Source organism: Solanum pennellii, chromosome 5, assembly GCF_001406875.1.
Source record: "Solanum pennellii chromosome 5, SPENNV200".
NCBI classification, from domain to species: Eukaryota; Viridiplantae; Streptophyta; class Magnoliopsida; order Solanales; family Solanaceae; genus Solanum; species Solanum pennellii.
Genome location: NC_028641.1, coordinates 11253786 through 11266247, shown reverse-complemented (window position 1 = coordinate 11266247; position 12462 = coordinate 11253786). Strand labels below are relative to the sequence as shown.

At 34.0% G+C, this 12462-nt stretch overlaps 2 protein-coding genes across 2 annotated transcripts; one reads left to right on the top strand and one right to left on the bottom strand.

Annotated features, from left to right (window-relative positions):
- The first annotated feature begins 236 nt into the window (after window positions 1-236).
- LOC107019836 (chromatin accessibility complex protein 1) lies at window positions 237-927 on the top strand. The gene has a single exon (XM_015220206.2). The coding sequence runs from the start codon at window positions 327-329 to the stop codon at window positions 759-761; it is 435 nt and encodes a 144-aa protein (XP_015075692.1). The 5' UTR covers window positions 237-326; the 3' UTR covers window positions 762-927.
- Window positions 928-1511: 584 nt separating this feature from the next.
- LOC107018903 (65-kDa microtubule-associated protein 8) lies at window positions 1512-6811 on the bottom strand. The gene is made up of 11 exons (XM_015219494.2): window positions 6679-6811; window positions 6388-6591; window positions 5324-5581; window positions 4976-5188; window positions 4577-4732; window positions 4335-4494; window positions 4098-4249; window positions 3928-4015; window positions 3606-3679; window positions 2560-2634; window positions 1512-2337 (listed from the first exon to the last, which is right to left on the bottom strand). The coding sequence occupies exons 1-11, from the start codon at window positions 6760-6762 to the stop codon at window positions 2014-2016; spliced, it is 1788 nt and encodes a 595-aa protein (XP_015074980.1). The 5' UTR covers window positions 6763-6811; the 3' UTR covers window positions 1512-2013.
- Window positions 6812-12462: the final 5651 nt, after the last annotated feature.

The window sequence follows — 12462 nt, the reverse complement described above, 5'->3', positions numbered from 1 at the left end:
GATGAGAATATTTAGTAATTGTTCTTTTTTAAAATTATTCTCTCTCCTAAATTTCTCCTTTCTATTATTTAACAATTGTATTCTTCAATAAAAGCAAATAATAAAACATAACCAATTAAAATTTTAACATTATTAATAAATATTAAAAATATTGACAATGGGTCTTATTAAATATTAAAATACATTTTGAAAAATTTCCCAATTAAATATTAAGCCCCAAAGTATCCCACTCATTTTCCCCAAATTTGGTAAGGGCGGCAAGGCAAAAACTCATCCCCGCCAAATTCAGAAGCGTTAAAACCCAATGTTGACTTCACTTATCTTCGATGACCAGAGCTTTCGACACAATGCCAGGAGAGGATGAAGAAGGAACCTCCACCGTTGCCGGAGAGACCCACCAACTCCAAATTCCGATAAGCCGAGTGAAGAAAATCATGAAACTGGATCAGGACATCAACAAGGTAAACTCAGAAGCCCTATATCTCATCGCTAGTTCCACCGAGCTTTTCCTTGAATTACTAGCAGAAAAATCTGCACAAGTCGCTTTGGAGAAGAAGAGAAAAACAATAAAGCTCGATCACTTAAGAGTTGCCGTAAAAAGGCATAAACCTACGAGTGATTTCCTTCTCGATTCGCTTCCCATGCCTTCACAGCCGTTGGATCGGTCTCCGAAGGTTCAAAGTCGTCCTCGATCATCCACAGATAATCCACTTCCTTCCGGAACTCGAAGAATTGAGGCATTTTTTCAAAAGTGTACTTAAAACTCTGTGTTTACAATCTATTTCCAGTAGTTGTGTGAAATTGTTATTCACATTCAGTGTAAGGCTTGTGATTATAATTTGAAAAGATATTGTTGTTTTCCCTAGATTTATATCATGCATTGCCAATCTATGATATATGAGACATTAGTTGCTGATTTTCTCTTCATCCTTGGACTATGAGCTTTGTATGAATATGAACTGTCCATGTGAGCTCCATTGATGTTTCTCGAGATGGAATTAATACAATCTCCATTCTGATTTGATTGGATGATTATAGTATGCCTTCATTGACATAATGATCCATACCAGAACTTGAACTTGAAAGTAGAATGAATTCCTTGTAAAATGAGGTTCATGTTAGAACTCTAAGACGTTCATGTATTAATTAATTCATTCAACAATGCTTTTTAAAGGCATTCTGGACTGGATGCTGACAACCTGTTTCACCTTGGTTACTTTTTGTTCTATCTTGCATTTCTCCATGGAATACTCGACCTCCCGGAACAATAAAGAAAAACCTGTAGCCATCATTAAATTACTAATGTAAGCGCTTACCTATAGCTAGACGTACTGCTTATCTCTCAAAGGGATGGTCAAGACTAAGTTGAACTTTTGTAAGGCTAAAAGAGCCAAATGTTCTAATTGTTTTCTTATTTGATGAATGATTGCCTGACTGAAGTCTTCCTAATGAAGATGAAAATGTTGTAAATTTCACAAATATCAGTTATACAACTCCACTTCATCAATGACTAATGAATGAAAAATCGTCTTATTATGCTTTTATCTGTTCAGAGTAAAATATGCCAAAGAAGGCAGGTTGTTCATTCATACTCATGGTGCTGATTATAAGATACAGGCTTTTGTGATCTTTCTGAGAAGATCTCGTGGCGTAGAAATCAAACTGCAGTATTCCCCTTGCATGATACCAATTGTGTAAGATCATCTTTATGTGCTTGCTCTAAGAAATAAGCATAACGGGATCACAAAGTAGCCTTTGAGCAAAAACAAACAAAGAGTGAATGTGTTGATGCTTATAACCAGGGAACTGGACACTCTACTTGGGTTTTTATTTGTACATACTTGCAGAAACTGCCCTCGCTGTCTATTTGTGTCCTTTTTTAAAAAGGTGACACAATTGTAGAAAGTCTAGACAATGTAAATTATCTTTTGCATGATTTTACTCCTATTAAGGATTTATCTGAATTTATCAAATTAGTGAACTCAAATAAATTCAAAATTTAACACACAAACTCTAAGGTGAAAAGGGGCCTGAAAATGATGAGACTACTGAAGCAGAATCATCTCCTGGATGAAAAGCAAAGCGACTACGGGGGAGGATCTTTCTGTGGTCTTCTTTCTTTGATTCCTTTAAAAAAGAAATGCTTTGCTGTGGTGTGTTAATGGGAGTTGGTCCCAGCTGTTGTATACCCAAAGAAGACTTCTTATTCACAGGTGTGGCATTGTTGAACCCTCCATTCAGGCTTCTATCTGAAAGACGTTTGCTGCTGGTGCTTGGCCTTAGGACAAAGAGATTCTCTTGCCCAACCGGCACCTGATTCTGCACTTTCTTCAATTCCTGGAAGAATAAAATTACGCCTTGTAAAAGGAGGTAATGATTAAGTTTTGAGGTACACACTGTTCATTTATTGTATGTGAATGTTGGATACATTGGAAATGTTCCAACTTATCTTGGATTTGACATTTTGTTGTTGTTGAAAAGATTGGAAGTTAAATAGTGTACATAGAAGCTGAGAAAAGTGAAACTGTGAATAACAAAGGAAATTCTTTATATGCTTACCCGTTGTCTTTGTTTCTCTTCATCTCTTTCTTTCCTTAGCAAATTATACTCTTCCAACATTGCAAACAGCGGTACCTGGGGGTCAGACACTTCTGGTATGTAAGATGTGACTAGGTAATAATTGAATTAACCTATAATTGGAGGGCCAAAATGGTATACTACTTTCATTGCTTTCTCAGAGTTCAATTCTATTGCATTCAGATATCGCGGCAGTTAGAATATGGCCAGATCACTTTAGTTCTGTTAGCTAACCTTCATCTAGTTATTCAACATTTGGAAAAGATTCCTATTCATTCCTTATGTCTCTGTTGCAACACCAAATTAAAGGGCAATGTTGTTTATGTCATCTTTTTCCATTACTTGTTGTTGCTGGTCCTCCCTAGTAGCATTTGAGTCTTACTTTGATGTTGTTTCTGTTGATGAACATGTCTTATATATAGGTGCAGTTAGTAACATCATCTCTTATTTTCACCTTTTTCTGAAAATATATTCGATTAAATTCTGCAAGCATTTTAATTGCATCACGAGTTTCTGGCCAAATTACTTTGTTATTTCTTTTGAACCCAACATGGTTAATGTGGTCTATAGTTAATTCATTAAGATGCTAATTTTTGGTTCTACTTCTGTTACTTTTTCCAATGCTTCTTAGTGATTCTTTTCACATTTAGAAAATGTGAGAAAGCAGGCATACTTTTGTAGGCCGTTTCTTGGTGTCTACCAAAAAGATTGTTTAAATTCTCACCAGATAAAGGATCCCCTCCCTCTCTTTTTTATGTATGCAAAAGCGTATATACAGTGATGAAGTAGACTATGATTGAAGATGTTACTGAACTGTCATGGTGTTCAATACTATCAGCATTAGCTTCTGCATTGTCTAAAGGTATGAAAACTTAAAAAAACCATGGATAAATCCAAATCAGTTTCTCTTAACTTCAAATGAATGAATGATAGACATTAGCCCAATACTTTATATGAAACTATGAGTAATTCTTTGTACTAACCAATAAAAGTATTTTATTTGGGGATATGAGTTACTAAGTTCTTACCTCATCGTATAGAAAAGGTTTCTTTCTTTCTTCTTCCCAGCTTTTAGTCTTGGCCATCAGCATATCCACCAAAGCTGCAAATAAAACAAAAAGATGGCAACAAAATTTACAAATCCTTGATGAAGATTCTAATCAAGTTTTCACCTTTTACTGGATAACACATAAAGGATCTGTCTAACTTGTAGAAGCACAATTTGGTTAATTGATTTAGTCATATTTTCATTCAACAGGTAGTTGTTTAAGTCACAATAAAGGCTTTATGGCTGCCCATTACTAGGCTGATATTGGTGATGGCAAGCCATTAACAGAAATATTTTGATACCTGGTATTTTGTTAACCATGACTCTGGCCCGTTCTGCTCTTCTCAAGTTCTTGTGAGCACCTCTGCTTACAGAATACCGGTTGTCGTCCTGAAAATATGGATGTTTAAGATGAATAGAGGTGATGAAAATAAGTGAATGGGCTACATGTCTCATAGGTGAAGGAACTGACCCTGCTATACTCTTCCAACCATAGCTCCTCATCACGAGCTAATATCCATTTTTCTACCTTCTCCATTATAGCCTTCCTGCTAGATGCCTCTTCTTGTGCTTGTGTTATCTGTTTATTCATGCTGGTGAGGAGATCAGCATGGTCAATCTCCCCTTTTGGTGGTTTTGGTCAGTATCAATTTCAAACACAGTATGTCACCTTAATAGTTAAAAAATGGAACACTTAAATTGGTTATACCAGAGTTCATTAGTTTCATAATACTTTCCATCTCTAGCCGTGAGGGAATTTCCATGTGGGACCGTTTGCAGATCTCCTCAAGATCTATTTGTTTTCTAAGAAAAAGCTCTTTCATCTTGCTTGCTTTTAGCTGATCCAGTCTCCTGACTTCTGTCTCAGCCTTGGAATTTTTAAAAAAAATTCAGAATCTCTTACCTCGTAGTACTGGAGGATAAATAATTTGTAATTTTATTGTCACTGACCTGCTGTATTATGTCCAGAGTAAGGCTTCCAGGAGTGGAGATATCTTTTGATGACAATGATATCAAAGCAGTGACATTGGAGAACCTTGCACGGTCTTTCTGGGGTGTGTCCATGAGATTCCACAAGTTTGTCAATGCTTTCCCTAGTTGGTGAAGCTACAAATACACACAGCACAGTGAGGAGAGTAATTTTGCTGATTTTATTGATTGTTTTGCCTGTACTTATAAAACAAATAAGGGACACAATTTGGCCCACTTGAACTATGTTTCTTTTACAATTTGCTTGGTCGGTGGCTTTCCAGTACTAAGTCTGCAATTGTCATGAGTTGTTGGCTACATGAACCAAATAAGAGGCTACTTGTTTTTAAATAAGAGAATGTGCAGAGTTAATGAGATTACCTTTTCAAGACGTGCTTTCTTATCTGCTTCTAATGACCGAACTGTGCTGCCAAGTTTTTCCAATATACTGTCACTAATGTTTTTTGACAGTCCAGATAACTCATTCAGGCTTGGATGAACCTTTGTAATGATCAAAGAGGAATCTGTTCCCAGCATTGCTGCTAAGCTCCGGATCATGCTAATGTAGCTTTCAACCTTTTGAAGTCTCTCGATCTTCGATGCAAGAACAGAGTAGTAAAAGGCAAAAAAGGAAGAAGATAAAGGGGTAAACTAGAAATTTCAAAACCTTTCAGTTGATGGCATCTTAGTTATAGTGCCAGGCACAAAGGTTAAGTATCTCATTCGTACCTTCTCATTTTGAAGCCGCTGAAGCTCGTTCTGGTGCTCTTCTAGTTTCTTTAGTGATAGATCATTCCCATTTACTAAAACATTTGATGATAAATCATTGTACTCTGATTCACCTGCTATTTCAGCAGAAATCTTCTGAATTTGTCCTTGTACAGCTCTGAATTGTTTCACTCTTTCTTCTTTTCTAATTCGCATCTCTCTCAGGGCAGGTGCAATCGATTCTAGCTGTTCTTTTAGTGTTCCAGTCATCTTTTCTGGCTGGGGAATACAAATTCACTCCTCTTTATGTAAGTTGTTAAACTGAGTATCTCTTATACTAAAGATCCAATGATGTGTTTAAAAAAGAAATCCAATGATTCATGTATATCATCCCTCTCAGATCATTGATCTAACTAACATCCTGTCACAGTCATGTCATGATGCTAACAGATAGTAATGCTTTCTGTTTGCGTGCACTCCTCTTTAAGGAAAGAAGGTGAAGGTGATCTGTTGTCACATTGATGTTGGTTTTTAGACTGGTCCACCTTTTACCATGAGGTTTTGTCAATATATACATTTTCGTTCGGATACTTTAGGATCTGATGAGTCCGTTAAGCCACTAGAAGCAAGCTACATTGCATGGATTTAGAGTTCATTGGGGATGTTCATCTCATATACATTTTCATTCATTCCTCTGACTGTACATCTGTCCTCCACTTTTTGTTTATTTAATTATTTATGTGATTTTGGTTTTATTAGCATTCTTGATTTATGGTTAGCACAATTACTAGAAGCTCACGTTCTCTTTAATTTGACAAGAAAATGTTAGTACATGTTACCAGCAGTGGGTAATGGAAAGAATCACGTGGGTCGAAGCTGATATTCTAGCTCTTTTATCTGTGAATTACTCATATAGCGGTAGCAAGAAATATATTATATATAGCACGACTTTTAAATATATTTCTTTGCTTCAATTTTGCTGATGACATTTATAGATAGATTCATTCCCGTGCTATGTATTTGCATGCATGTAGAGGTCATCAAAATTTGATTAGCATGCCGGACAAGGGAATTCAGAAAGTTACCCTTCCAGGGAGTGATCTTTCATCCAGTAACAATAGGAGATGTGTGAACTCAGCTTCTGAATCTGCCAATTCTTGATGCAGTTGAGCTCTGGAGATGTTTGCATTGTCAACCTTCTTTCTGTAAACGTCCAGGCACTCCTGTTCGATGTCCAGTAAGACCTTTTCTCTCTCAAACTGATCATCTCCAACTTCATCCCAAATCATCTGTCTTACCAATAAAAATAAAAAGTTCCTTTAGTCCACAAATGCACTTAGTAATATAATGATGCACATTACAATTGGAGAACATGCCTGTAATTCTTGCAGTAAATATCCGCATGACGTCTCGAGCAATGCTGAACTTCTTATTCCAATTGGCGTTTGAACAGATCCCATATGAAAAGATCAGCTACCAACTGGAGGGAACTCAAGTCTGGAGCTCGTGTTTCTCTGGTAATCAATTAAATTTTTAATGTCCTATAGAATAGATTATATGAGGTAAAAAAATAATTGAGATAATGATGAATTGGGGTCTTTAAGTATGAAATAGTTGCTTAAAAGACAAGGTTTGTCAGGTTAGGTGATGATGAAGCTTTGAGTTCAAGGGTTCCCTATGGTGTTCTATTCTGAAAGTTGTTTGTTATCTTATTTTTTAACTTTTAGAAAACAATATGCATCTATGTCTTTATCTGTCAGATATAGTTTCTCATTCAGTTCCAGAGAACTTAGATTGCACTATGTTGTTCCTCCTGGAAGCTTTATCCAAACTTTATTCCTAAGCAATCTTTATCCAAAATTTGTAATGTGCTTTATGCAGTGCTGCAGCATATTCGTCCCTGTTGGAACATGGCTAACACACTTTTTATTTATTAACAGTGGTATATGACCAAGTATACGCGCACTTCGAATACTTCATTATATACATATTACCTCACCAAAATAGGTATTATACTTTGCATAATACCTTACCTTTTAACTTTGCATGAACACCTTGACTTATAGTGTGATTGCTTTCTTTCTCTTGGTTAATATCATTTAGAAGTACCTCCAAGCTCTCAGGGGTAGTATGACTCTTAAATCAAATTGAGTACTACTCCATTTCACAAGAAGTATTTGAATGGAAAATCACTAACCATAGCAGTTGTATCAAGAAATTTGACTAAGTTGTTGATTGTTATGTGTTGGAATATATAGAAATATGACACGTATATATATCCTATTTGGAGAAACATGGTCATATTATGTTTATAAATAAGGCTCAGTATAGTAATGTAGGTATATAATTTATCCTTCATTTCTCACATGATATTAGAGAATTAAAGAGAAATTAATTGTTGTGCGAATTTTCAACAATTTTAGAAAAAGAATTACTTGTTCAATTTTCTAGTAATGTGCTTTTCATGTGCCATTAGAAATGTTAGCTTCAACAACGATTAAAGTTCATGCATTGATGCAGGTTGTATTTCATGACCAGATTTCAATGAGATTTTGCTTGGATTGTGTTTTTTCCAATGTTTTGACCATACCCATATAATTTTTCTCTGATTTTGACCACTTTTTAACAGTTAGATCTAATTTTTCAATGATTTCAAACTGTTTTCAATTACTTTTTTGGAAGAAATATTCTATTGTTGGTGTAGATATTTTGAGATAGCCCATATCATTTTCTTCACGATTCGATCACTTTTTTTTCAGCAAGATCTAAATCTTTTAGGCAATCAAATTTCTATTTCTTATTGCTTTCAAGTCAAATGTCATAAGATGTTAGATGTTTTGGCTCCAAAAAATCTCTTTCCATATATTTATTTACAACCCTTCTCGAGAATTTGAATTTCGAGTCCCATGATTTATTCAGAATTCTTAATGAGGAGCTCAAAAAATCAAATATCATTGTCCATAAAGACTCAATGAAGAGGAGGTTGTTTTGGAAGATCTCGACTTAAGTGTTGTTATGATAATAGATTTGGACACACAGAAAGTATGTTTTTCTTTGCATGGTCGACCACCCAAGAATGCTCATGTTATTTAAATTTTGTTCTGTACAAGCTAACCCTTGTCCTCTATCAATTTAAATTTTGTTTTTTATGTTCATAATTGTCCTTTTAATTTTGCATTTGTCAATCATTTGACTCGTGCATATTAATTTTTGTGAACTCTTGTGCTATAATAGGACCGCATACAGGATAAAAGATGGGTCCGGAGCCTAAAGTGTATAAAATATTAATAAAAATTTTAAAATGGTATATAAAATTTTGTATTAATCAAAACGGCAAAATCGGGAACAACAATGATTTCTTCCACCGGAAAAAGCAAAATCGCTGCTGCTACTGTAGCGATTTTGCGAAATGTATTTTTTTTAAAAAAAAATTCAAATCGCTGCCTAGGCAACGATTTATGGCAGCAATTTCCTAAAAAAAAGTCGCTGCCTAGGCAGTGATTTCTTTTTTTTTTAAAAAAAAATATTTTAAGGTAGCGATTTTCTTATTTTTTTTAAAAAAAAATTCTGGAAAATAGTAGGAAAAACAAATTTTATTGATTTTTAAATATTTTTTTGAAATTCAAATATATAGCTTATAAGAAAATATCCATTGTTTTAAAAAAAATTAAGAATAAGTTAGATAACAAAAATATTTTCTTTCTAAAAAAAGATATTATATTGAATTTAAATTTAAATGATGTTTGAGTACAAATAGAATTATAACTTTTTAACCTCTTTTATTTATATTTCCACAATGTCATATAATGTTAATCTTCATATTTTTTTCATCACCGATCATTATCTTCATTGGTGAGTTTAATACCTTCTTCATATTTTTTATTTTATTCTAGATTTTTTTAAAAATATTTTTATTTTCTATATGCAGATGAGAGATTGTCCACTTCTTTTTTTTAAAAAAAAAATTTAGAAAATCGCAGCGATTTCTGTTTTAAAAAAAAAATTCAAAGAAAATCGCTGCCTAAAAAATAATTTCTAAAGAAAATCGCAGAGATTTTCTAAACAATTTTTTTTTTAAAAAAATAAAAATCGCTGCCTAGATAGAGATTTGATTTTTTTTTAAAAAAATCACATTTTGCAAAATCGTTGCAGTAGCTGTGATTTTGCTTTTTCCGGTGGAGGAAATCGCTGTTGTTCCAGCGATTTTACCGTTTTGATTAATATAAAATTTTATATACCATTTTAAAATTTTTGTTAATATTTTATACCCTTTATGCTCCGAACTCGATAAAAGATTGGCGTAGAAGATGAATTACACAACATCTATATCTTACTTTTCCTAACTCTTCCATAACATGTCTAGTTACAAATCTTCTAAACTCATATCACAAATATTTGGGATTTTCAAGTTTGTTAAACTAAAAAAAGAAAAAATAGTGTCTAGTTTTCCTAATATGTCCACATAGTCGTACCTAGTGTTTTAAAAGGTGGGGACGTGAGACGAGATATTTTATACCGTTCGGGGCGGGCGTTAGCCTCGAGACACGAGACGTAAGTCTCATGGATCTATGGAGCGTAGTCTCATGTATATTTAATTTTATAGCTTTATACTAAGTAAGTTTTTCAATGATTTATGATTTTTATTTGAGATACGTATTAATATCAATAATGAAGAAAAATGTATTATAATTATTATTTGAGAAATATCATTATACCAATAATAAAAATATGATTCAAAGCAAAAAAAAATTAAGAACGTAAATTAAAAACGCCTGAGTGTATGTTTTCAGGTTGTGGACTTACGTTTTCATGTTCAGGGTTTACGTCTCAAGTTTTAGGACTTACGCCTTATGAATCTACACTTTTAATTTACATCCCAAAACGTTTTTGATATGTCCTACCCCAAAACTTACTCAAAACGTTTTTGAAAACACTGGTCGTACCAATATGGCACATTATTTTAGTGTCTTTTAAGGTAGTGTTGAGAATCATGCAGGATTTGTTTTTTTCTTTGTCCACAATATTGGGGACCTTAGTATATTCAGTTAAACATTAAAATTTTATTATTTTGTTAGCTATATTAGTGATTATTCAAAATGTATTTCTTCATATATGCTAGCACTAGGGCTGGCAGGGGGACCGGGTTGGCCCGGTCCGCGTCCCGTCCCGACCCATCCCGAACCCGGCCCATCCCCCAGGGTTAAAGGGGATTAAGGGATGGGGGTTGAGGGGACCGGTCAGGGGCCGGTTCACCCCTGCGTCCCGGTCGACCCGGCCAGGTCCCGGCCCGGTTGAACCGGCCGGTTCGCGGGATCCCCCCCAATTTTTATTTTTTTTTTAAATTTTTAAAAAGTAGCCGTTACTATCCGTTGGGGAAACGGCTAGTGGCCCCCCCCCCCAACGGATTTATGCCTCTTTTTGTCTTCCCAAAAAAGAATTATATGTTATAAACTATGTNATCATAATTGGAATTTGCAAAAAAGAATTATAAGTTATAAACTATGTATAGAGAAAAAAACTGGTGCATATTTAGCTTCAAATATTTTAAGTGTTTTAGATTATTACATGATTATAGATAAAATAATGTCTGTCGCATTAGATAATGCATCTAATAATACAAACGCTGCTAACATGTTAAAAGTTAGATTATGTCCAATTGACAATAATGTTTTTCATGTTAGATGTGTTGCACATATATTAAATTTAGTTGTACAAGATGGTATTTCATTATTTGATTGTGGTAGCGTAAAAGTTGAATATGCTGTTACTTGGATTTTTCATACAAACAATGCTGCTAGAATTAGGGAATTTAATGAGCGTTGTTCACTATGTGAATTGTCACCTAGAAAAATTCAAAAAATATATTTAAAAAATTTGGAATTCTCTTTACGAAATGCTTTCAGTTGCTTATAAATATAGAAGACCCATACAAATGGTTTTTAATGCTCATAATGCTGACCCATTAGATAGAATTTGTGATGAAGATTGGGAAGAAACTAAAGAACTATTACAATTTTTAAGACTTTTTTATGATGCTACTACCATGTTTTCGGGAATTTATTATCCTACTATTTCATCCGTATTAATAAATATTTGTGCTTTTTCAATTCAATTTTGTAAATATAAAAAAATAGATAAATTTAGAGTTGCAATTGAAGGTATGATTGAAAATTTTAAAAAATATTTTTTTCCTATTCCTCGAGTTTTTTTAACGGCTACTTTACTTCATCCTTCTTATAAATTACAAGATGTGCAAGTCCTTGTTGACACTTTTTATGAAACTTTAGAAATTTTACCAGAAGAAATTCCAAATTGTCAAGCGTGTAAGTCTAGCATAAAAGTAGAAGCAAAAGTTTTGTATGAAAAATATAGAACTACTGAAAATTTTCAAGGAGAAGTTGGTCAAACTTTTAATGTTGAGATTGATTCGTCACTTCCAATTTCATGTTATATGCGAGGTTTTCTTGGTCTTAATTCTACTAACCGTGATGATTTTGAAGAATATCTTAATCAATCTTTAGAAGCATTGAAATCAAAGATGGCAATGAAGATTTATTAGGATGGTGGAGTAGGCGAAGCGATGCATTTCCAACTTTGAGCAAAATGGTTCGTGATGTTCTAGCTATTCAAGCTTCATCAGTTGCATCGGAGGCTGCTTTCAGTGCGGCAAGGTTTCAAATTGGTGATCATAGACATTCATTGGCGGAAGACAGTTTTGAAACAACACTTTTATTTAGAGACTGGTCCAATGCCGAAAGGAGGAATAACAATTTGCCAAAGTTAAGTAAAAAACAAGCAAGTTGGATCAAAACGCAAATTGAATGCAGTGATAATGAATTAGAGGCACAAGAATTTCTAACAAGTTTGCCAACACCGGAGGATATCACCATCGATATGATGCGACAATTAGAATTAAATTTTAAAGGAGAAAACATATATTTTTAGATTACATTCGAGAACTAATTGAAACAGAACCCTTCCTAGAAGGTGGCTGCGTAAAATTAGTTACTCATCTAAAATCTGTAACAAATATTAGTTTTACGTATGAGAACTTATTGAAACAGAACCCTTCCTAGAAGGTGGCTGCGTAGATTAGTTACTCCACTAATATTTGTTAATTGTAAGTTGTAACTTCTAAGTTCTATTGAATAAATTTGAAG

Excerpts from the sequence above, each read along its gene's own strand:
- LOC107019836 (XM_015220206.2), top strand. The coding sequence starts at position 327 with ATGACCAGAGCTTTCGACACAATGCCAGGAGAGGATGAAGAAGGAACC.
- LOC107018903 (XM_015219494.2), bottom strand. The coding sequence starts at position 6,762 with ATGGGATCTGTTCAAACGCCAATTGGAATAAGAAGTTCAGCATTGCTC. Across the intron at positions 4,495-4,576 it reads CTCTGGACATAATACAGCAG|GCTGAGACAGAAGTCAGGAG; the intron begins GTCAGTGACAAT and ends AAAAATTCCAAG. Across the intron at positions 4,016-4,097 it reads GGTTGGAAGAGTATAGCAGG|GACGACAACCGGTATTCTGT; the intron begins GTCAGTTCCTTC and ends CCATATTTTCAG.